Raw genomic sequence first — 23,968 nt, 5'->3', positions numbered from 1 at the left:
ATGCATGCAGCAGAAATTGTTTTTCAGAACTACCAGCAAAATCCTTTAGCTGAGTTTTCTCATTCTTTTATAATGTAATATCTTGCTTTTGCGACTAAATTTTTCACTAGCCTGAATATAACATTAGCAAAACACATTCATACTCTAATTTTAAATTTTGCAATAATGAATTATACATTCCACTTAAGCTAGTCAGAAATAATGCCTTAGAATTCTTTTTAGCATGGATATAGCATAAGGAATCATGAAGCCTCAAATTAAATTGCATTTTGTCAAATATTTACAAACACTGGAGCATCTTGTGCAATACTGAGGCTTTATGGAATAGGGATTCTAATCACAAAAAAAACAAAAAATCACAATCGCTATTCCTCTAAAAGCTGTAAGTATTATCACAAGAATCAATAAAAGCAAATTTTAATTTTCAAATTTCTTAAATATGCACACATTCCTTAACCACCAAAATTAAAATGGCCAAAGAGCAGGAGATCTGATATACAAATTTTAGTGAATGAAAAATATGGACATCTTATCCACTGTCCACGAATCATCTGGTTTTCTCTAATCAAAAAGGATGTGAAGAGAAATAATTGCAAAGAATGCGTATTTTTAAAAAATCTAGACAGTAACATGTTAATAAGATGACTATCAATGTAGCCAATAACTTGAAGGCTGCTTTGAAAGTAAAATCTCAAAATAGTTTAATAATAGGATTTTAAATATCTTACAATATTTTTTGCTTGCTTGCAAAGAGACCACAAAATAATTCTTTAATGTCTTTATTTATTTATTTTTAACACAGATAAAATCACAAACACCAACCTGCTTTAGCTGCTATTCTCTGAAGAGCCATATATTTCTAATGAAATGTTTCTTCCTGAATTAAACCAACTGTCAGTAACTGAAAAACTCACTATTCTCCCATTGTAAATTGTTAAATGTGAAATATCAAAATTATATATTTCTAGGACAGTAAGTCTCTGTAGACTATATTTCCCACAGAAGGGTAAGATGCAATAAAAAACTTCTACACTGCAATTTTATATTATGTATCCTGTATCACAATTTTTTTTTTCATTTCTATTTGGTGTATCTTGTCTGATTCTCTCATCAGAAAAGCTCAGCAAACTAAATTTTCTTCTAAAATAAGAAAAAGAACAGCCTTGGTCTAATTCCTATGGAGCGCTAAAAAAAGATATAAAATGTGATGACTCTTGCTATTTCAGAAAATCTGGCATCTCTCCATATGCCAGACTTTTCCACATATACAATTCTGGGTGCCAAAGATCTCAATTATTTATTTTTGGTTTTTCCAGTTAGTCAGTGTAAGAAACAACACCTACAGTGTTTCTCAAACTTCAACCTGCAGATTGACCTGAGGTGCTTATTTAAATGCAAATTTATGGCTCCACTACAGACCATCTGAATCAGAAGATCTGACACCATTTCCACCAAGCACCCCAGATGTGATTCTGGCTTCCATCAGATAATCTAACTTGCTGGCTTCATCTGAGCCCCTGCAAACCACAAAAATAAAGGAAGGGAAAAAAATTATCCTTTTCTCAGATACATTTTGGACTCAATGGTCCCTCTGCCAATCTTGAATTACAATATTGCACCTCTCAGCTCTGGTTCCCACACCTTCCTGCACTTGAGAATCAGCTGCAGAACGTCTAAAACTCCTGATTTCCCAGGTCACACCCCAAACCAATTATATTAGAATGTCTGAGAGTGGAATCCAGCCATCGATATTTCTAAAAATCTCCAGTTGAGCCCTATGTATAGCAAGGTTTGGAAACCACTGCCTTAACTATTGACTTCAGCAGATACAGATTAGAAAAATCTTAACTCAAATGACCTCTGAGAGGCAAAACATAAGTTATATTGGTATTACGTTTTTAAATTTCCAGATATATATATTATTTTCCTTTTTATTTTAATCCAGTAGAGAAATTTTTTCAATGCATTTACTATATTAAAGTTTAAGGTTACCTTTTTTAAAGAACATAACACACACACAAAAATTGTTTCATGTTGAATGCAACCTGTATGGGATCATATCATGTATCTAAAATCCAGGGAAAAAATTCATCATTTCACTTGCACATTAATTTCAGTCATTATATTTTGGGAAATATAATTGTGGAGAAGCCAATACAAAAGTTCAGACTTCATGTATTAGATATTTAAAAACAACTCCAAGGGGGTGGGAGTATATCTCAGTAGTAGAGCACATGTTTGGCGTGCACAGGTCCTGGGTTCACTCTCCAGTGCCTCCGTTAAGGGGAAAGGAAGGGAAAAAAAAGAAACTCCAAATATTCTGTTAACTCCAAACAAATTTTTCTAAATTTAGAATAGTTAGAATATTGTTATTAATATTAACATTACATTTTGCATTATCTCTTTCCCCAATTTCTGACTTGGTACTCTTATTTCCCCAAAAGAAAATCATAATTTTGGTATCTTTTTCTCTATTCTTTACTAATTCCCATGGACGCTGGTTATGTGACCTGTTAACAGCACTTGATGAAATCTAATGGTCCACAAAGAAGAAAATTTTAAATCTTGATTCCTTCATCAAAGGCAAACTAGTCAACCATAACACACCATTTTTAACATTCAACTTCAATCTGATTTTTATCCACTATGTAACACAATAAAATACAGTCATAGTTATTCGATGTATAAAAAAGGCTGAAGTGCCAAAAACGGTAACTCAATAAGTTATCCCAAAAAGATGAAGCATTTTGAAAAATCGTACTAATGTTTAGACATTCAATACTTAAAATATTTTTGCAGTTTCAATGTAAAAAAACACAATTCACTACATCTTGCAGGCCTCAAAGTTCATGACAACTGTGCTAGTGTACTTTCCTTTTAGAAAAATAGGTACCACTACAACTCCAAATTTTTTAAATTCATCTTTAATTTAGTAAAACGTCTTAAACAGTAAAAGAATTATTTCCTAAATTTTTCCTTCACTGCTCAAAACAGTCACATGTGGTTATCTTTAATAAAAACTCAAAAAAATACAATCATCTAAACTAAAGCTAAAGGAAAAACTTCAGTTTTAATAAACATACTTTTAGCATGATTTCTAAAGGAATCATACTGAAATACAAGGCAAAACAGAGGGTCATATCCTGATACAGAAAGTACAAATAAGGCAGCATCTGAAAAGAACACTGTATTTTGGTTAAGTTCCAGAACTTTGCACACAATGTAATTCCCACAAGACAATATCTAATGGCACCTGTGAACAAGAAGAGGCAACATTTGTATCTATATGCTAAATTCAGATGGGTACTCAAAAGTATAAACCAAAAGCCAAGTGTAATACATAGTGTTTTAAACACCAGAAGTTACTGATCTACCCTCATAGGAACCAAGTTACTAAATTAATACTAAGACTTGTTTCCTAATCCATTAGAGCAGAGAAGTATAAAGATAAATGACGGGTCAAGAAGAGAGAAATAAGTTTATAAGCTTACTCAGCATGCTCAAAATAATCAAAAAAAGAAAGATGAGCACAGGCAGAATGGAGAAACGTTTAAAGGCCGTTGTTTAAATCAGAAGTACTTCAACTTTACCTAGAGCTTAGAAATAATCCAACTAGTAGTGACTCCACTGCCATTACAGGGAATATACAGCTCACCAATGCTCAGTCGTTACGTGGAAGAAAAAGGTACCATAACAAGGTTTAAAATTTAAAAAGCCTAGTAATAAACAGGGCTTTCAGGTGGAGATGCTAGTCAGTAGGATAATTCCACTTACAACGGGGCTGTGATCTGTATTTATCTGTATTCTATTTTTAAACATTGTTATTGGCATACAAAATGAAACTACTTTTACTAGATCACACTCATGGTACATTAGTAAAAATTGAAAGAACAAGCAAAATTAACAAGCACATGAAATAGTGCTCAGCATCATCTGTCATTAGTAAAACGCACTACAATAGCTATAATCACAAAGACAGGCCATATCAAGTGTTCTCTGAGGATGGGGGGACAATTGAACCCTCATACACTGCGGGCTGGAATGTAAAATGGTACAGCCTCTTTGGAAAAGACTTTGTTCACTTCTTAAAAGTTAAGCATAAGCTTACCATATGACCCAGCAATCCCACTCCTTGAAATCTAGCCAAGAGAAATAAAAACATTACAATGAATTCATAAACAAAATGTGGTACATCTATACAATGGAATATTATTCAGCAATTAAAAAGAACAAGATATTGATATATGCTACAATACAGATGAACCTCAAAAACATTATGCTAAGGGTAAGAAGACAGAACAAACGACCGTATATGATTCTACTTGTATGGAATTTTCAAAAAAGAAAAAATTATAAAACCAAAACAGAATGAGTGGTTGGCTGGGGCTGGCGCTAGGGCTAGTAATCAGAATGCTTCACAACATCTGAAAAGTTTTCAAAACAGTCATTCATAGTGACTTGTAATAAGAAACACCCCTGATTCCTGATCAAAATCTTCACGCCCTTTGGCTCTGTTTTTAATTTTGTTAACAAATATTGCCTTACTATGAAGAACAGTCAATGTGCCATTTTAAGGAATTTAACCCTGCAAACATTTCACCTGATCTTACTCATGTAGCACTGTTTCAACACAGGCATCACCTAGGTACATAAGAAGGAACTGGATATGTTTAACCAGAGGAAAAGTTAGGGGGTATGTGGAACAGAAGACACATGATAAATGATAAAGGCTGTTCAGCCCACAAGAGCTATTTTTACTTCACCTAAAACACTAAATAAAACTAGCTTAAATCTTTTCCAAGACAAACTGATTCAGCACAATCCATAAATATTCAAACCACAATTCACTTTTCCTGCTTGACTTCAAATTAATTTTACCACCCAAACCCATCCTCTGCTTATACAGATGTTTATTTATCTTCCTTCCTATAGACAGACAAGAAATAAGTGACAAGAACACATATCAAAATGTTTACATAGGGAATATATTAGTATCTCTTCAAGCAGGGATATAGTTATACAGGTTATCACTCCTGTTACTTAAAAAAGAATTGTTAATTCATTAAGCAAACATTTACAGGACATAAGAGAAAGACAAAAAAAAGACCCAAGTCCTAAAAGAGCTTGTATTCTGTCTACTAAATAAACTAAAAAACCAAGAAGTACACAAGACAACACTTAGTATCTTAAGAATTCCTCATCACAATCATCCAGGTGATTAAGATAATGCCAATCCTTCTCTGCTCTGTTTCTACCTTAAATAAAGTATTAGGAGGCCCTGCTATTCATTTTCATGGCATAAAAAACAATCCCAATTATGATGTGTTAGAAATTAATTCCAAGTCTGTAATCTCTTGAAAATAAAGAAAATTTCTATCAGATGCTTTATAACTAAAAGAGTCTGAAACTCTTTTAGAGAATAAAGGAAATTAGACAACAAGTATTAAGTGATCAGTTAACTATAACCAAAAAAAGAAAAAATTATAAAGCACTTGAGATATCAGATACCTAAACAACTCATACCTTACCAAAGTGAAGCAACAAACCATATAATCATTCTTGGACTTAGAAATTTTCCCAAAAAGATTACCAAATGATCAACCAAAATGAACCTCAATACTTCCTTTCTGTCCATCTTTGTCTCTCTCATATATACAACACACAGAGAAATGCTAACTATACTGATCCAAATGTTTTCCAAAAAAGGTAAGTGAGGGTCATTTGGGACACTCAGCTGCAGAATTTACAAATATATCTCTATAATTTAGTCATACTTTAAAGGAAAATAAAAAAGTACAGATAACAGATAAGAGGAAAGGAAAATGACTCCAATCAAGGATAAAGTGAGAAAAGACAGTTTGGTAGAGTCCCAAATGCCACCCATGATTTCCCATCAGTTTAAATATTAAACTTTATATAAAAAGTTGCCTACCAATGGAAAATGTTATTTTGTGTTTTTTTCCTCAAAAGCTATATAGTAAGTCTCTCTGAGTCATCGACATTCTCTTCACCAGTAACCCTTATCACTAGCAGCTCATATATATGTGTGTGTGTGTGTGTGTGTGTGTGTCTGTGCGTGTGTGTGTGTATATATACACATATATAAATTGGGGGTGGAGGCATAAGCACAGAACAGGATTTTAAGTATAGATCTGAGTTATAATTTCCATGAAGAAATTCAAGAAGCCCAAATGAAGAGCAAATCCATAATCATTACCCTCTCTTTTCGCCTAAGCACCACTCTCCAAATAGGAAGTTACATGACAATATGAAGATATAAACAGAGGCTCCCAAATACTCCAATAATTTTAACACTTAGACAAATCTCCTACTTCATACTTTGTACCCCTACTTCGTACTTTCCATCAGAATTCCAAATGGAATAAAAATAACATTAAAAATAAAACCATTAGAGTACTAAAAGAAAATTCAGGTCTATGTCATAATCTTGATAATGGAAAATGTCCTAAGCATGACATCTAAGCCAGAAATCACTCTACAGTGAGAAGACTAATAAATTTGACTAAATAAAAGCTTCTATTATTCATTAAGTGTAAAAAAAATGATAAAGCACATATACAGTGTAATTTCACTTTTTACATTTTAATTTTTTAGACAAGTTTTTTTATACAACTCAAAAACAATGCACTTTTCAAACGGGAAAGAAATCTGAACAGATGCTTCATAAAAGAAGATATATAAATTGCCAGTGAAGTGCACAAAAAAGTACATCATTAGTCATCAGGGAGATGCAAACTAAAATCACGAGATACCACTACTCACCCACAGAACAGCTAAAATTTAAAAGACTTGGTGTTGGGGAGGAACTGGAACTCTCATACACTGCTGTGGGAATGTAAAATGACCACTTTGTGAAAAGATCTGACAGTTTTTTAAAAACTAAGCATATACCTACCCTATGATCTAATAATTCCACTACTAGGTATTTACTGAAGAGAAATGAAAACATGTCCTCACAAAGACTTATTATAAGATTGTTCACAGAAAGCTTTATTAAGAGCCAAAGTATATAATACATAATAGCCAAAAACTGAAAACAGCTCAGGCATCCATTAACAAAAGATGGCTCACAAATTGTGGTTTATACATATAATGGAATACAACTTAGCAACTAAAAAAGGGAACAAACTGCTGATACACACACAATAACATGGATCAATCTCAAAACTTATGCTGAACTAAAGAACCCAGATACAAAAGAATTTATGCTACATAGGATTCCATTTATATGAAATTCTAGAAGAGGCAAAAGTAATCTTTAGCATAAAAAAAAATTTTTTTTAAAGCATAACTGACTCCAAGAGAATGGGGTGTGGAAAATTTTAAACTTTATTTAGTACTCTGTTAAGCTGAACACAGCATTTCTTAAAGCCCATCAGTTCCACTCCTAGATATACATTCCAGCCTCCAGAAACTTCACATGGGCTCCAAGAATGATCACAACACTTCCCATGACAGCAAAAAAAAAAGAAAAAGAATCTAAATATCCATCAAGTAGACTGGAGCAATATATTGTAGTTTACAGTAGCAGCAAATATTAATAAAGCACAATGTGGGTGAATCTTAGAAACATAACTTTGAGTGAAAAAACATGTCACAAAAGAATATATAGAAATGTTAACCTTCTAGAGTTAAAAAATAGAAAACTAAAACAACATTGTTTAGGGATACATACAAATATGGTAATTTATGAAATAAAGCAAGGAAATGATTTAAAAAACAAAATGTTCCAGGTAGCAGATGGGAGAGGATGCAGGGATAAAGAATTCAGCAGCAGCAGCAGAACAGGTAACTTGAACAAGCTAGTGATCTATTCATTAACCTGAGCAGTGATTTCATGAATGTTTGTTTTCTTATGCTCCATAATTCATATTCACATGCTATACTCTCTTAGTATATTTCAAATATTTCATAATTCAAACTGGGAAAAGATCTACCAGATCAGCACACAACCAAAACGACAACTCAGGCTTCAAGATAATTATCCACTATTTCTTTACAAGTATTTAAGGTGTACATAAATCTACATTTCTTTACTTAGTCTATGTTGGCCTTACCTTGGGGCAAGATGTTTCCAAATTCAGAATTGTTTTGGATTTTAGAATAGAAATAAAGTACAATGCTATATACAGTATAGTCCCAAAAACCCTCTTGGGAGTCTAGGGTAGCACCCTGAAATCAAACACATATTTTTCCAGGGAAAGCTATTATTACTTACACCAAAAGAGATAAACTGACTATAATATTGTAACATCAGATCAGGTCAGATGTTACATCAAGTAAGTTTTACCCAAAACTCGGTTTTCAGAACTGTATGTATCAGAACTATGGTTGAGGGACTGTGGACCTGTACTTTCAAAGGGGTTAACTTCACCTAAATAGTAAGTTCCATTCATTACTTTTTTTAACCTCTCTAGCTAATTAATTTTCTTTAAAGATATTCTGACCATCAAAATGGAAGTTTTAAAGTAATGTAATCCCATTTATGCTACAAATACTCAACCTTTATTTCACAAAAGAAAAACACATATAAAACTTCTTTAACTCAATTTTTATTCTGCTTCACTTCTGTATCTTTATAATATTCATGCCCGTTACATAGTGGGGAAAAAATGCACATACAATTTTATTTTAATTAGGCAAATAACCAGCACCAAACTGAAAGTCTAAGTACTATGATAAGAAATATTTTCATATAGTTTACAGGCATAATAAAATCAATCAAATAATGCATTTATATTCTAAGTCACTGAAAATCTTAAATTTTTAATCACCTTTCCCCAATTGATATCAGTCTTACAATAGAAAGGTTTATCCAAGCCTGAGCCCCTCAGGTTATTACAACCATTTACTCTTTCAAAAAATAAAACAAATCAAAATGCAAAAGCATAGACCTTTAGAAAAACATTTCTCCAACTTAACACTAAAGGACAATTCTCCTTACCGTAAGAGTTGGGTAAGGAGTACAAGAAGCTAAGTCTTGACAACAAAACAGGGGTATTTACCCAAATGTTTTAAACACTGCAAAAGCATACTACTGAAGACCTTTTCCCCAAAAAAAAAAAAAAAAAAAAAGATATTATAGAAGCAAAACTCTGTTTTTAAATAATACTAGGCAACTCACAATCTCCAACCACTAAAAGGATATATTCTCTTCAGATTAATTTTAAGGCCCCACATAAAGCAATGAGCCTCTGCAGACAAAAAAGACAATTTAGTCTCTATACTGACAGTCTTGGAATCCAGCTCTATCTATGCCTGATGACTGCCAGCACTTTTCTGATGGCAAATCAAAAGATAATGCTATTCATTCAAAATTTCATAGCAAGAAATAGTTGCCAATAAAACCATTTTCCTTTTCAAAGGAAATTTAAAGCAATTACCTAAAAATATGCTAAATGCACACAGAAGCAAGCTAAATTTAATGAGCACTACCATGTACCAAGAACCGAGTTAAGTACTTTACATGTTATCTCACATAACATTTTTTTCCTACAAATACTTTTTAACTTCTAGGTCTAGCCTACAGTAACTATTATACAGCAACTTCTGGTATACTTAATCTTCTTACTTTTGTCATCTTAGGCAGTATACAATTTTAAATGATAAACTTTATGTTTATGTTACCACAATTTAAAAAATTAATTCATTCTACTACTTCATACAATGAAATAGGCATGATTTAACGTTAACTTACTATAACATGGTTTAAAAAAAATTTCAGCTTGTCAATTTGCAACAGAAGCACCAGCAATCTCAAAGAGTAAAGGGCAACTTTTGGCCCGATAAGATTTACTGCAACTCAGAATTGTAATAGTTAATCAGCAAAAAACAGCAAAAGCAAAATCTTCAGTCAGCAGCATCTGATGTCAATTTTCATACCAGTAATATGTCACCTTGATGAAAGTGTAAACTGTCTTGGCTGTATTAGGCACTCAATAAATGAATGGACCAGACTGAGCATATGTAATGCTTCCTTTTCAAAAATCTTCATTTTAATAATTTAGAAAATACTTCAACAAGAAAGAATGCATGATCATTACCATGCATAAATAGCTTAGGCTCAAGCTCATAATAACTCTAATAATTATGATTAACATCAGTAAAGACACAAGAGATGAAAGTGAAGTGTAAAAAATTTCTATCTGAGATTGAATATAAACCTGATAAATACTTGAGATTTGCTGTACTATTTTTAACTGAACTTTCTGGCCTTAGGTCAAAGTTTTGCTAGCAAAATACCAAAGTGAAAATGCTGGGAGTGAAGCCCAGAGTCTCTGCTCTGGCCTAGGAAAAGCTATGCCCTTCATGCAACCCATCCTACCCCCAATTGAAGACTTCTAAACACTGTCCTGGGTGTCATGCTCCCGTGAAAACATACAAACAACACACTAATGTGAAAATCAGTGTAGGAAGATGTCAGACACATCTACAGTACATCACTACATTCTGTGCATCATACAGAAAGACACTCTTCAGTCAGTTCCTGTACTTTGGCCAAACAGCACTGAGTCACTCTGCAAATGATTCCAGAAACCTCAAAGGATAACCAACGGCTCCTGAAGAAAAGTCAGTCAGTTCACTGGAAAGAGAGGAGACACAGTCTTTCTCATCATGTAGTCGGTCACTAGGTTTCTCCCAGAAGGGAGCAAACTGAACAGGAGTTTTGGTGGGGTGGATCCAAGAATCAACTACCGAATTCTAATCGTTCCAGAATTAACTTTATATCCAGGGCTTCTTTTTCTCTTTCTCCTCCTGCCCAGGGTAAAAACCTACACCCCCTTTTCCCATAAATGCATCTCTACTGCATACTAATCAAAGTGCCTGTGAAATACAAGTCTATGCTAACAAAAATAAGAAATAAACAAGCACACTACAATGCATTTCTAATTTGTAAATCATGTTCCTTTCTTAATCAAAGCCAACTAGCAGAGTTTACATGGCTATTAATCTGGATTTCAAAGGCCATTTCAGGAAAAAGATACAATGAAAAGAAGAGGTTGATTCCACTCTACAATTCAGACTGATTCTTTAGCTCTGACGCAATAACCTCGGAAATTAAATTTTCAGAAATTAAAACGCACTAAATTGCAACTATTAATGTTCAAAGACGATTGAAAACAGGAACGCCTTAGCCATGTTCCAACATTTCAGACTAAACGGAGAGAGGGAGGGCAATTCTTTGTCAGGTACCCAGGTGAGTACTCCCCATAGGGACTGCATCAAGTTTCTCTCTTGCTTGGACCCACGTCCAGACGCAGCATGACACTCTTTCAAGTGGGCTAGCCTGGTGTATGAAAGACAGCAGATCCCTACTCCCCAAACCGAGACGGCAGGAGGGAAGGAGAAGAGGGGTGCTTCCTCCCCGCGCTCCAAGAAAGGGCAGCTGGGGATGACACCAGCTCCAGGAGGGAGAAGGGAAGACTCAAAGGTGGGTCTCTACTCCTGGAACTTAGTCGCAGAAATGTTTGGTCTCCGACCCGGGCCCGGCTGCCGGAAGCTGGGCGGGGTGGGGCGAGGCCTCCCCCCACGGATGGGTGGGCAGACGCGGGATCTGCGGTGTGAGCGGTTAGCAAGGACGGCTCCCGGGCCCGGCCACCTACCAGCAAGCTCTCCACGTTGATGGGTGAGCGAGGGTCTCGGATCAGCGCCTCCAGCTTCCTCTGGCGGCTCGTGCCCGAGCCGTCCCCCGACACGGCCGCGGGGGCGCCGGGCATTTTCCCCGTCGGCGGGGGCCGGCTCATGCCGTTGCCGCCGGGCCCGCACTCTAGCTCCCCGCGCTCCGGCACGGCCGCCTCGGGGCCTAGCGCCGCCCCCGAACCGCCGGCTCCGGCCGGGACTCCGCCCGGGCCCACCGCCCGCCTCGAGCTCCGGCTTCGGGTCTCAGCGCCGGTCCAGGGCCTCGGGCTGTCTGAGAGGCTGGCCTGGAGCGGCGAGAAGCAGACGGCGTCCCCGCCCCTCAGTCAGATTCGCGCCGCCCGGTCCGCTCGTCCGCCGCGGGCTCCCTCAGGACTCCGAGGGTGGGAGCGGGGAAGTGGCGCCGCCACCGCCGGGCCCGGGCTGCCCCCTCCTCTGGGGCTTCGGGAAGCTGAAGCCCAGGCGCGGACAACTACAGCCGCCGCCAGCTCGCTCCCATGATCACCGACCGCCGCCTCAGTCCGACAAGCCCGAACCCCTCACACACTCCCGCGCGGCGCCCGTCTCCGGCCGCGCGCAGCCGCTACCCACAAGCCCCTCGGCCCGCAGCCGCCGGCGCGCCCCCGCTCGCCCCGCCCCGCGCGCGCCCCCGCTCGCCCCGCCCCGCGCGCGCCACCGCCCCCGCCAGTGGGCCTCCGCCTCCCCTCGCCCCTTTCCTCCTTTTTATTTTTTGCTTCCTCCTGTCTGCTCAGCTTCGCATTTCTCCTTTTTGAGCCTCCTTCTTTCCCCGCTCCCTCCTCCCCCTTTTTGAGTTCTCAGAGGGTAAATGGTCGGGCGCGCGGTCACCTCCTCACTTGACCCGCGAGCACCATCCAGCTCGGGGAGGGGAGGGCGCGCCTGGGGCTCCAGTCGCCCGGCGGCTCCGCTCCCGCCTGACCCTGCCGGGGCTGACGACCCCGCCGACTCGGAGGTCCACCCCCACCGCCCCATCCGGACGCGGCCGCGCCCGGCTGGCTGGGGCGGGAAGGGGGAGCTTGGGGGGGATGGGTCGGTTCGCGCCCCCCGCCCCCCGTCCTCCGTCCGGCCCCCGCTGACTCAGCGCGCAGCTATGCGGGCCTTGCATCACCCGCGCCGAAATAATAGCGACCGCCAGTCGCTGCCCTTGGCTGCAGAACTCTGCGCTTGCAAAGGGCCTGCCTGGGCCTCGAAGATTTTAGTGGAAAGACTGGAAGGGTGTGCCGTGGGAGTCGGAAATGCTGGAATAGGACAGGAGGTTGGAATCCTAGTCCTGGGGCAAGAGGGCCTGGAAGAGCTGGTTCTGCCTCCGAGGCAGAAGTCCTGGACTCCCGGAAACCTTTCTGCTCATCCCTAACAATTTCCTAGCTGGGCTACAGCACCAACCATGAAGAGAACAGGAAGGCGATAGAAAAAGTGCTCTCTCTCCGCAGGCCTTCTCAAGGTCTTTGCCTTTTGGGGGGCAGAAGAGGGGCTGTTACAGGGTCTACTCGTACGCATTCCTGCCTCTCGCCAAGCCATTGGTCGGATCCACGCAGGGCGCAATCTGAAAAATATGTGCAAAGAGCTGTAAAACTGTTCATTGAGCCCCTATGACCCAGTAAACCCATTTAAGGAAATACATTTCTAAGGAAATGATCCAAAGGGGGAAGGGAGCGGGGGAAGGACTTGCATAAAGATGTTTATAGCAGGGCTATTCAGAATGTTCATAATGACCAAAACCTGGGAATGGACCCAATTGTCCAACAATTGGGGAATAATCCAAACAAGCCCTGTCACATTAACAGAAGGAATCCTGGCAGGTATGCAGGATTCATGTCAAGCATGTCAAATTTTGGCAAGTACATGAAAAGATGTATTGGAAATAAGGTTAAGTAAAAAAATACTTTGTACACAGAATCTAAAACTATGTAAAATGAGCAGCTGTAAGGACAGGAGGAGAATATAGTTGTTTTTAAGTATATGAGATTTGTTTTCTCCTTAAAGATGCTTGAAAACATTAAAATTTGAAAAATAGGAAAAATAGATGGTCCATTCCAAAAAGCTACAATCTGATATGCATTAAGTAGTAAAAATCTTAAGAAACTTTCCTGCTGGCATATCAGAGATAAGCCCATAGAAGGGCAGCCTAGTTTTAAAGGCCTAACCTCACAGAACTAGCATTTTAATTCAGTCAGTTTTCCAGGAACCTCATCTTTTGTTTTTTTTGTTAAAGCCACCTTCACTGGGACTAGGCAAGAAGAGGTCCTGGAGGACCAATACAGCTTTTTCCTCTTGGATAATAACACTGACTCCTGATCAAAGGTCAGTCTTGTAAGTCTGAATGTTGAGTGACTCATTCATACCTCCACAGACCACACCAAGAGGACAGAATGAGCTCAACACTCCACCTGCTTCTGCACTGGAGCAAAATAATGAGAGAATCTGTTATTACCAATCCTTTTCCCTGATGACAATATAATATGCAAAGCAAAAGGGACACCATGTGGTCCTCTGTTTCCAAATTAATTTTTCAATGACTGGTTGTATATTTTTATGGAGCTTGGTGGACTAACAGGAAGCCAAGTTCCCAAATACCAGACATGGAAGCTTTACTTAAAATAATAATAATAATAATAATAATAATAATAATAATAATAATAATAATAATAATAATAATAATACTCAACTAGATACAGATAGTGGGCACCTTGTATGTATGGTTATTCACATAGACTAGAATAAGCCACAGTGTAGAAGATTTTTATCCAAGACTATACCATTGTCTATGTGGAAGAAAAAAAGACTAATCTCTTGATAGGAATTAAACCTTTTTTATTTCTTTTTGGTCAGTACAATAATTCTTATTTTTCCAAAGTAGAGCACAAATATAATCTTATAAAAGTTCAAACAAGCCAGAAATGTATAAAACATAACCTTGAAAAATTACTCTCCCAAATCTCCCTACACACGCATTCTGTTACCATTCAAGGCCCTTGTCCATTCTCATACACATACACGTATGTATCTTTTTCCCACATACATGAATTATACAGTGTCACAGGGTTTTGCAACTGATTTTTACCGCTTTAATAATATGTCTCAGAAACATCTCCATGTCTGTACACAGAAATCTACCTCATTCTTTTTAACTGTTGTGCTATACCCCCTAGTGTGGGTGTATCATACTTTCATTTACTCTCTGTTAGAGAGCATAGTGGTTAAGAACGGACTCTAGAAACGGATTGGGCTAAAATCCTGCCACTACCACACACTAGCTCTTTCCTCATGTTTGTTATAAAGAGCTTAGAAGAGTGCTGGCCCCAGTAAATGTTGGACGTTATTAGTATTTTCTCACTGTCACAAACATTGTTACCATTGACATCCTTCTGTTTTTGCCTTCATGTGGACATATTTAAATAGTATAGATTCCTAAAAGTGAAATTATTGTATCAAAGAGTAGGCATACTTTAAATAGTGATCGATACTGCCAAACTGTCCCTTAAAAAGACTGTACCAATTTAGGGAGGAGGGTATAGCTCAAGTGGTAGAGTGCATGCCTGAGGTCCTGGGTTCAACCCCCAGTACCTCCTCTAAAAATAAGTAAATAGATAAGCCTAATTACCTCCCCCTCATAAAGCAGAAAAAAAAAAAAAAGACTATACCAGTTTTCAGTCTCATCATCAATAGAAGAAACTGCCAAATTCCCTTTACCTTTGCTGATACTAAATATTATAAATATTTTTAATTTTTTCCAATTTGACTGGCAAACAAAATGGCATCATATTTTAATTTGCATTCTCTAAATTACTACTGAAGATGAGCATTTTGTGTTTCTATTTCTTCTGAAATTACCTGTTTATGTCTTTTGTCCATTGGATTTGCCTTTTTCTTACTGATTTTTAGCAGCTTTTATTCATTACCGATACTCCTCCTTGTTATAATACAACGTTAAAACAGGTGTTATGATTTGCAATTCTTTTCTTCCAGTCTTTGCTTAATATTCAGTATTGGTTTTGGTATCTTTGCCACACACAAAAGTTTTACCTTTTATGAAGTCAAATCTACCAATATTTTCCCTACAGATTCTGGGTTTTGTGTCTAGATTGGGAAAGTTTTTTTTTGAAGACTTAAAAAAATTTTTTCGTCTGTTTTTTTCTGGGGGGATTGGGGACAGGTAATTAGGTTTATTTCTTTGTTTTTAGAGGAAGTACTGGGGATTGAACCCAGGACCTCATGCATGCTAAGCATGCTCTCTACCACTTGAGCTGTACCCTCTCTTCCACCACTGGGAAAGATTTTAAATCCAATTTTTAGGGCACACAGAGGACTGAAATTGCAGTAGGCTCTAAGGAAATGGCAGTTTCCTCATAATAGCAAACTCACTACCTCTCCAATGACCCATTGAAAGAGGCTCTCCCTGTGCTCACTCTTCTCGGAGGGATTTTTGCTGCTCTCTAACCCTGTCCCAGGTTGGCTGCTTCCTTTTTAAAACCTGTCTCTGATGTGTCCTGAGCACAGGTGGGACAGGTGGCACAAAAACTTTGTTCAGTATTAAGGAAGAATAATGGAGAAATAAACACGGAGGCTCTAGGGCATTTAAACAGACCGGCCTGTCAGTATATAAGGCTTTGTTTCTACCATATTCCTAGCTTGATCTTTGGGACTTAGAAGTTCCACTCCCATTTCATGTGCACTCCGTCTGTTTCTTTTCTCTGTCTCTTCATTCCTCGCCCATTTCTAAGTGGTTGGTTTAACACTTAGAATTGAACATCCGCCACCCAGCAACACCTTCCTAGCTCTCCTGACACTTCACAATCCAAACTGAGAGAACAGGGCTCTCTCTTTGGTCTACCTGAGCCCCATCTATTCTGTTCTAGTTTTTAATTTGTGGGATCAACCTCTTCCCCAAGAATTAAACCACCCTTCCGATGCAACCTCACCCTCTCCACCCAAAAATAGGACTGTAAAAGGACCATTTTTTTGTCTTTCCATGTGGCACTTGCAATTACTTGTTTAATGATAGTAATTATTATTATGTATAAGGGCTTACTATGTGCTAGGCAATGTGCTTCAGAGAAATTAACTTACTTCTCAAAACAGTCTTTTGCTAATGGTTATATTACTATGCCTATTTTCCAGATGATGTAATAAGGACTCAGATATATGATAATAGAATGAATAAATGAATTAATGAATGGGTAGATAGGTGAAAACAATGAACTCTCAATCTTCTAGGCATTACCAAAACGCATAACTTTTCCCATCTTGTTTCACATCTCAGACCAACTCAAGCTGGCATTGTAGCAAGATACTTCCGCCCCACATAAGCCAAGATTTAATAACAAAATAAAGGGATGAACTCTCAATACAAAGGCGTCATTATGTTTGTAAAGTCCGCTACTATAATGGATGCAGGCGTTAATGGTTTGTGAAATAGAGTTTCAGCCTAAGTTTCATTCATAGTTCTGGTCATAACTCCCAGTGTGAATGAGAAAATTGCTCTACCCCTCTGTGAGTCAGTTTCCTCATATACAAAACAGAAATAATGAAGCTTGGTTGTCATTAAGTCTCCTTAAGATCACCAGACGAAAGATACTGGATGCGTCCAAGACTAATTGTTCACCAGGAAACTGAAAATTTTTCGGAGGTGAAAGAGCTAATCCCAGCTCAAAAGTGTACTTGAAAGTAAGTGGTAAGTCACTCCAAAAATACATAAATGTATACGTTTGAGAAGAGTGATTCCAAGAAATCTCTGGGATCCTGGAAAGCTCAGCTTCGATTCTGGTCCTGCCAGTTTGGCAGGAGACTTTGATGTTACATCTGGCGATCTTATTTTCCGCATTATTGAGATTTAAATGGCCCCAGGATGCTCTATATGATTTCCCTGCTCAAAAACCTTCATTGGATCCTCTGTGATTTTGCATGAAATCCTCAGTCTAGAATCCAGGGCTTTTCTACAAGGTGTTCACAGCCTCCCTTTCCAGATTTCTCTTCCACAGCTCCTCTACTTTTTCTCAAACTGAACACACTGACTCTTCTCTTCTCTCTTTGGTTAAGCCAGTTTCCACCTAGATGGAATGTCATTCTTCCTTCCCCTCTCCACCCACCAAGCTTCTAATCATCGTTCCACGAAGACCTTCTGTCCTTGAATGAAAGGCTTGACTTTTCCTAAGCTCTGGATCCTCTGTAGCTTTTAACAAAATATTTAGCAAGTGCTTGTTTTACATATATGAAAAGAGCAGTATCTTTCTCTTTCAGTGCTTTTAACACCCCCCAAAATGGGTCTGTTATGTGTCCAGAATAAATTGGCAATTTCCCACCGTTTCCCAACCAGTATGTGAAGAGTACTTTCATACTGTTCCACGCTCCAAATACTTTGGTCCAGCCAACCAAAAACCATATAGGATGCATTGTTCACAGAACAGACCGTGCCATCCCCACCTCTGAGCTTTGCTGCTGCCATGCCACCTCCCATATCCTCTGCCTCCCAGTCCTTCCATCACTGCACACCCTGGAAGTCACTCTCCTCCTACTCCAAGTTTCCTATGTCCTGCTTTCCTTCTAAATTTAATGTGAATGTTGTGCTGGTTCTTGGCAGATACAAAAAGGAGCTGAGTATAAATTCTTCCTATATAGAGTTTGCCATCAAGAGTTGGTGATTGTTTTAACAGGTACTTAGTGTTTAATGACCAAATGACTGAATGAATGTATCCATGAAGAAATACAAATAATTGTAATTCAGGAAAGGTTAGTACCCAGAGAAATTCACAGATAAGATGCTAAGAGAACTCAAAGGATCTTGGAGCAAGAGATAGCGTCTAGCAACGGGGTTAGGAAATGGAGGTGGTATGGGACCTGGGTCCTCGGGATTTGGTTGGGTTTGTAAATGGAAAGAGAGAACATTTGTCCAAGCAAAACAATACCACAAGTGATAAAGAATGAGGTAAATAAAAGAAAAAATAAGTAAGGACTGAAGAGTAGAGGCATGAGTGGTTAGAAAGAGAGTGGAGGTAAGTTGGGTCTGAACTAACGTGCTGAGTGATGTCACATAAGCCACTGCTGTCCTCCAGGACTCAGTGTGATTGAAGATACTGGCAGAGGGCACCATCCTCAGATTCCGTCATCCTTTGTGGTGGGCATTAGGGGACTTCTCAACAATTATGGGCGTGATGGGGGTGGGACCAGGAAGTCAGCAGCAGTATGATCAAGCAAAGTGGAAAGAGGCCAGTTTGGGAGATGTTTCGTCATCTACGGGCCACCATTTGTAATTAAGTAGTTTATGAGCCTGAGTAATTAAAACTGTACAAAGCTCACAAAGAAAAAATCTGTAGTTAAAGCAGGCAGTCATTAGAATACAGGGTAACACTTAGCATTCATAAAAGCCAGCTTGATTGTGAAATAAGGAACCACTTTAAACTCCCTGGCCTTTAGAGTGGCACTTTGATAGCTAAGTTGCCTTTATAACATTCCATTTGCTGCTTTGGCCTCTGAATGAAGTTGAGGCCTTCACGAAGTGAACACAGAGGAGGTGGGTCCCCCAGGAGTCAGAACTGTGTGGCCAGGAGCATAGATTTGTCAAGGCCACATTTTGGACAGGCACTGAGTGATGGGGACTTGCAGTAACTTCATTCCAGAGTCACAGAAACCTCATTCCAGGCCAAGCTCTGTCCCTTTCTAGCTGTGTGACCTCAGACAAATTAACTTACCTCCTTGAGCTTCAGCTTCTCCCTGGCGAGGAACAAGCAGGAGAAGTCTCACGCAGCATCCAGCATCCTTAACAGGTTGTCTAGAAGGGCTGATTCCTCCTCACCTGTCAGAAGCTGACGGGATGCCAGGAATCATTTCTTTCATCAGTTGATTGACTCATTCAAAGAAGGTATTTCTGTGCTGGTCACACAGTAGTGAACAGCGGAGAAATAATCCCTGTGGGCCCTTATTAGGCTTACGATCTAATGGAAGGGACAGATAGGACACAAGTAACCATAAAAATGAGTAAGTAATTGCAAGTGTAGTAAGTGGTACAGAGGAAAAACTGTTAAGATGTGAAGAGAATTCTAACAGGAAGTTAGTCCAGATGATGATCTGGGAAAGTTCACGAGAAAGTAACAATTCTGATGAAATCTAATAGAATGAAAAAGAGCTGGGGAAACTGGGCTGAGGAGAAGAGGGTGGCCCAGGCTGAGGTCAAGGAGGAAAGCCTTTTTTTATTTAACCAATAAAGGCATTTCATAACAGACAGGCCCACAGTTGTACCTCCTGCCCTGTGGTTTATTAAGAATGACACCACCCAGGAGAGTTACAGGCCCACAACTGGTGGAGGGCAAGCCCTTGTTCTCGCAGAACCCTGACATTGAGTCCTCTCGGGTTTCAAGAGTTTTATTCTACCTGACCACACACTTGATGTTTGCAGCATTCTTTGGGGCCATTTTTCTAAGTACTTTTGGTAGTAACTCTTGGAAGCAGGTGAAGCTAAAAGCACCTAGTTGGATAGATCCTTGTTCTGATCACCACTGAAGAGGGGGCCCATTTTTCTCCCTTATCTGAAGCAGTGGAGCCTGTTGGGAGAAGTAGAATTTGGACACATGAGACCTGGGTTCAGGGTTCAGCACCATTGTCTGTGGGCTATGTGACCTTGGGCAAGTCACTTAACCTTGCTGAACTCCACTTCCTCATCTGTGCAAGCTACTCTGCAGAGTGGATTCTGGTGTTAAAACAATAGGGGAGGGGGATATATAAATATGATCTCAGCCCACATCTGAAGTCTATCTTCTTATATCCTGCCATATTCCCAGCTTGTGTTCTGGGTGTGGAAGAGGAGAGAAAGGGTGACCTCTAGGTGGTTTTGCTAGGCTTCCCCAAGGAAGTGACAAAGATTGACTATTGCATCTAAATACTGTAAATTTATTTTAAGGTACATAGATGAGTTTACAAAAAACAAAACAAAACAAACAAACAAAACCAAAGCAAGTGATAGTATAGTCATTTGTGATTCTTTTGCACTTTTCCAGGAAAAAAAAGAAAGAAAAAAATTTATTGTGGCAACTACCAGAAGCTGAATACCAATGACCACAGTTTTCAGATCTTTCCATCTCTTGTTGACATTCTCACTGACGGTGTTTAAACAGGGCTGGGCTGTTTACACACGTTCATTGCTCACCGTAGCCCAGCAGGACCTGTAAGAGAGAGCTGTTCAAACTTTGACATATGTCACCCGGTCATCCCAATGAAGAGGCGTTAGCCACAAGTCTGAAGGAAGGGGCAAGCTCTGCTTTCAACTGCTCCACCACAGCCCTCAAAGAAGCAGTGCTGAGTTTCACAGCCAGAGCGGAGGACTGAGAGCTGAGAGCTGAGAGCTGGGAGGAGTTCAGCAGAGCGGAGATGCTCTGGGAGAGAGACACGGGCATCATAGCTTTCTGTTGTCAGAAGTGGTGTTGAATTCCCAGAGCATCAGAAGCATCAGCCCTCAAATATAAGCCACACTCTCGTTCCAGGACGATGTGAAGGTGACTTAGGGCTGGGTGCATCAACGCTCCCTCCCAGTGCCTCAGAGAATGAGAAGGGGGCCTCTGAGGCTTACTCAGGGGCCGTATCCTTTAACGCAATTCATAGTGGTCCTTAGGGGAGCTCTTGATTTATCAACAAAATGCCTGGAATGCCTATTATGCATCACAGACTAGGACTGTGGAACTTGGAGAAGAGTAAGGCAAGGTCATTGACCTCATGATTTGGGGAGGGAAATGAGACACGTACACAGGGCTTGTCGAAGGGTTAGTGCTCAGCTTGTTTATTACCTGGACAAAGGGTTGACTGAATGAGTGAATGAACATAAGGCCATAAATGCAAACCAAGCATATGGTACAGAAGACAGCACAGGATTTGGAGCCTGAAGTCAGAGTTGACATTCCAGCTCACCCACATTCCAGCTGGGCATTAGCCTGGACACTTCTACTTGTTTCAAATTCATTGTCCACCCTGCTCTATGTCCCAGGGGCTGACTTCTATGGATCACTTCCCCTGAGCTCCCCACCTTGCCTGTCTTCTGGCTGGGCTTGGCCAAAGGGCATCCCTGGAAAGAGATTGGGAGGGAAAACAGGGTTTCTTCCCCTCCTGGGTTGTCCTCCAGCAGCAGCTCTGCACCTGACTCCTGCAGCTCCAACACTCACTACATTCCCTTTTCACAGGGATCCAGGAACCCTGGATCCTCCCCTCACCCCTGTGGCCCTGAATTCTCACTGTTGCTGATGCCTGGGAGCCTCAACATACCTTGCCTTCCTTTCATCCTGTCTACACCTCTGGAAAGAATTCCTTCCTAGAAACCACCTGAATCAATTCTGTTTCCTGTTGAGACCCAATTCATTCAGTAAATTAGAACAAGATATGGGCAAGGGGAGCTTAGAGTGCCAGGTTCTTCCATTTCAGAATGGAAATAATAACAATATTTAGTATCTAGCTCCATGCTCAAACACAAGCCCTCAGTAAATACTGGCTGCTTGAATAAATGAAAGACAGATGGACAGATAGACGGTTGAACGGATGGATGAATACCTATGAGAAATAATGTTAATGTATTAGGTATGAAAATATTGATTATAATTCTTGTTACATGAACAAACATAATAGATAGCATTAACTCTCTTGATATCATAAAATGGGCATGAGTCAAGAATCAGAAGAACGGAGTCTCAGTTTTTCCATTTGTTAGCTGTGTGATCACAGGCCAATTCTTTTCCCATGCTGTGCCTCTATTTCCTCTTCTAAAAACGAAAAAGTTGAGTTAACAGCCTCTATGGGCCATCTAGTTTGGACAGCCTAAGCATTCCAGAGAAACGCGCAGTAGTTAGAATTGGAGAAGTTTGGGAAGTGCTCAGGGCAGAGGCAGGGACTTGAAATAGAGTGAGAATGAGACCAGCAGAAGGCCATTCCGGGGAGCAGAGACTGGAGGGATTAAGGGGAGAGATGTCTGTCAATTCTGGTGACCGAGAATAAACATCTGGCCCGAACAGATGTTGCTCGTGGGATCTTCAGGAGCCTTGGGCGTCAGAGGGAGGAACTAACACTCTAAAAGGAAGGAGTCTGACTTCCTCAAGGCCCCGGAAGCCAGAGGGGAACTACGATTCTAGTTTCCTCTGCTCAGCCCTTGTGAATTGCCATCAGGGTCCCTGTCTTCATCTCCTGATGAGAGCTGCCTTTCCCTGATTCCTTTCTTTGAGAAAAAATGTACTGGGCGAGGAAACCATTTGGTAAGGGATTATTTATGGCCCTGTTCAAACCTTGGCAAAAGACTTGTTCCTGTCATTATCCTACTTGCATTTTCAAATCTGTTAGTTTGCAGAAAAGTCAAAAGCACAATAATCAGAAGAAAGTGATTTTCAAAAATGATTGCAAAAATATCAGTCCAGAAAAAAAAGTAATGGCCCTTGAGCAAGAATATTATCTTAAAGGGTCCTAGACATTAACTCAAAACATTTGGAAAAAATTATAAAAATTAACAAGAAGAAGAATCCAAAACTACTGTAAGATACATGGAGTTAGTTGAAAACGCATCTAGCTGTGGAACTTCAGGCATGTTCCCTTCATTCTCGGGTCATCGGTCTCCCTGTAGGTCAAGTAGACCCAAAGATGGGCTCTAGAAGCTTCTCCTGCCCTGGCTCCCAGCTCTCCTTCCCCTCTATTGAGAGCAGCGTTCCTGGGAGGGCACAAGGGAACTGGCACTGCTTTGGTTTCAGCCTATCTGATCGCCAACTGCTGTGTGGCCCCTCAGGGCACAGGAGATGCGGGACTAAGGCAGGTGCCCAGGACCTTGTGTGGCTTTGGCCAGAGATAAAGAGGAGTCAGTGTGAGCTTGCAGTCAGGCTGGGCCTCTCTGAATGGGTCATCTAAACATGAGCCAGCCTCACTGCCAGTGCTGGGGAGGGACTGTCACCTCCGGTGATGCTCCCCAGGATTGCCCCCTGACCACTGTCCACCCCCACAGGACTCACTTGCAAAATGCTCCTCAGTGGCTGATGAAATTCTCCAGCCCATAAACATTGGCGACACCCTTTAATTGAGCTGCAGCAGCATGTCCCCAAGAGGCACCCATCCTGGTCCTGCAAGATGCTCCTTGGAAACCCAGGCTGTAGCACTTGAGTCTGGAGAACACAGCCTGCTGTGTCTCACTTCCTCCTGCAGGGTCCCAGCACACCAAGAAGTCCCCAAGGAAAGAGATCCGTTCAGGCACATCACACCCAGTCTGGTCCCAGGTAACTTCAGCCCCATGATGCCTCTTTCCACCCTAAAGTCCAATGCCATTGAATTATTAATTGATAGTTGA

General features: G+C 40.2%; 1 protein-coding gene across 4 annotated transcripts in view; it reads right to left on the bottom strand.

The window, feature by feature from the left end:
• The window catches only part of ROCK2 (Rho associated coiled-coil containing protein kinase 2), a 123,889-nt gene extending 111,654 nt beyond the window's left edge, over positions 1-12,235 (bottom strand). For all 4 annotated transcript variants that reach the window (XM_064494729.1, XM_031466579.2, XM_064494730.1 and 1 more), the window contains exon 1: positions 11,625-12,235. In XM_064494729.1, coding sequence (XP_064350799.1) covers positions 11,625-11,765 — 141 coding nt within the window. In that variant the 5' untranslated portion in view covers positions 11,766-12,235. The remainder of the gene's footprint in view (positions 1-11,624) is intronic.
• Between the last annotated feature and the right edge of the window lie 11,733 nt (positions 12,236-23,968).

Source organism: Camelus dromedarius, chromosome 15, assembly GCF_036321535.1.
Source record: "Camelus dromedarius isolate mCamDro1 chromosome 15, mCamDro1.pat, whole genome shotgun sequence".
NCBI lineage: Eukaryota > Metazoa > Chordata > Mammalia > Artiodactyla > Camelidae > Camelus > Camelus dromedarius.
Note: the sequence above shows the minus strand (reverse complement) of the source record. Positions and strands in the feature narration are given on the sequence as shown.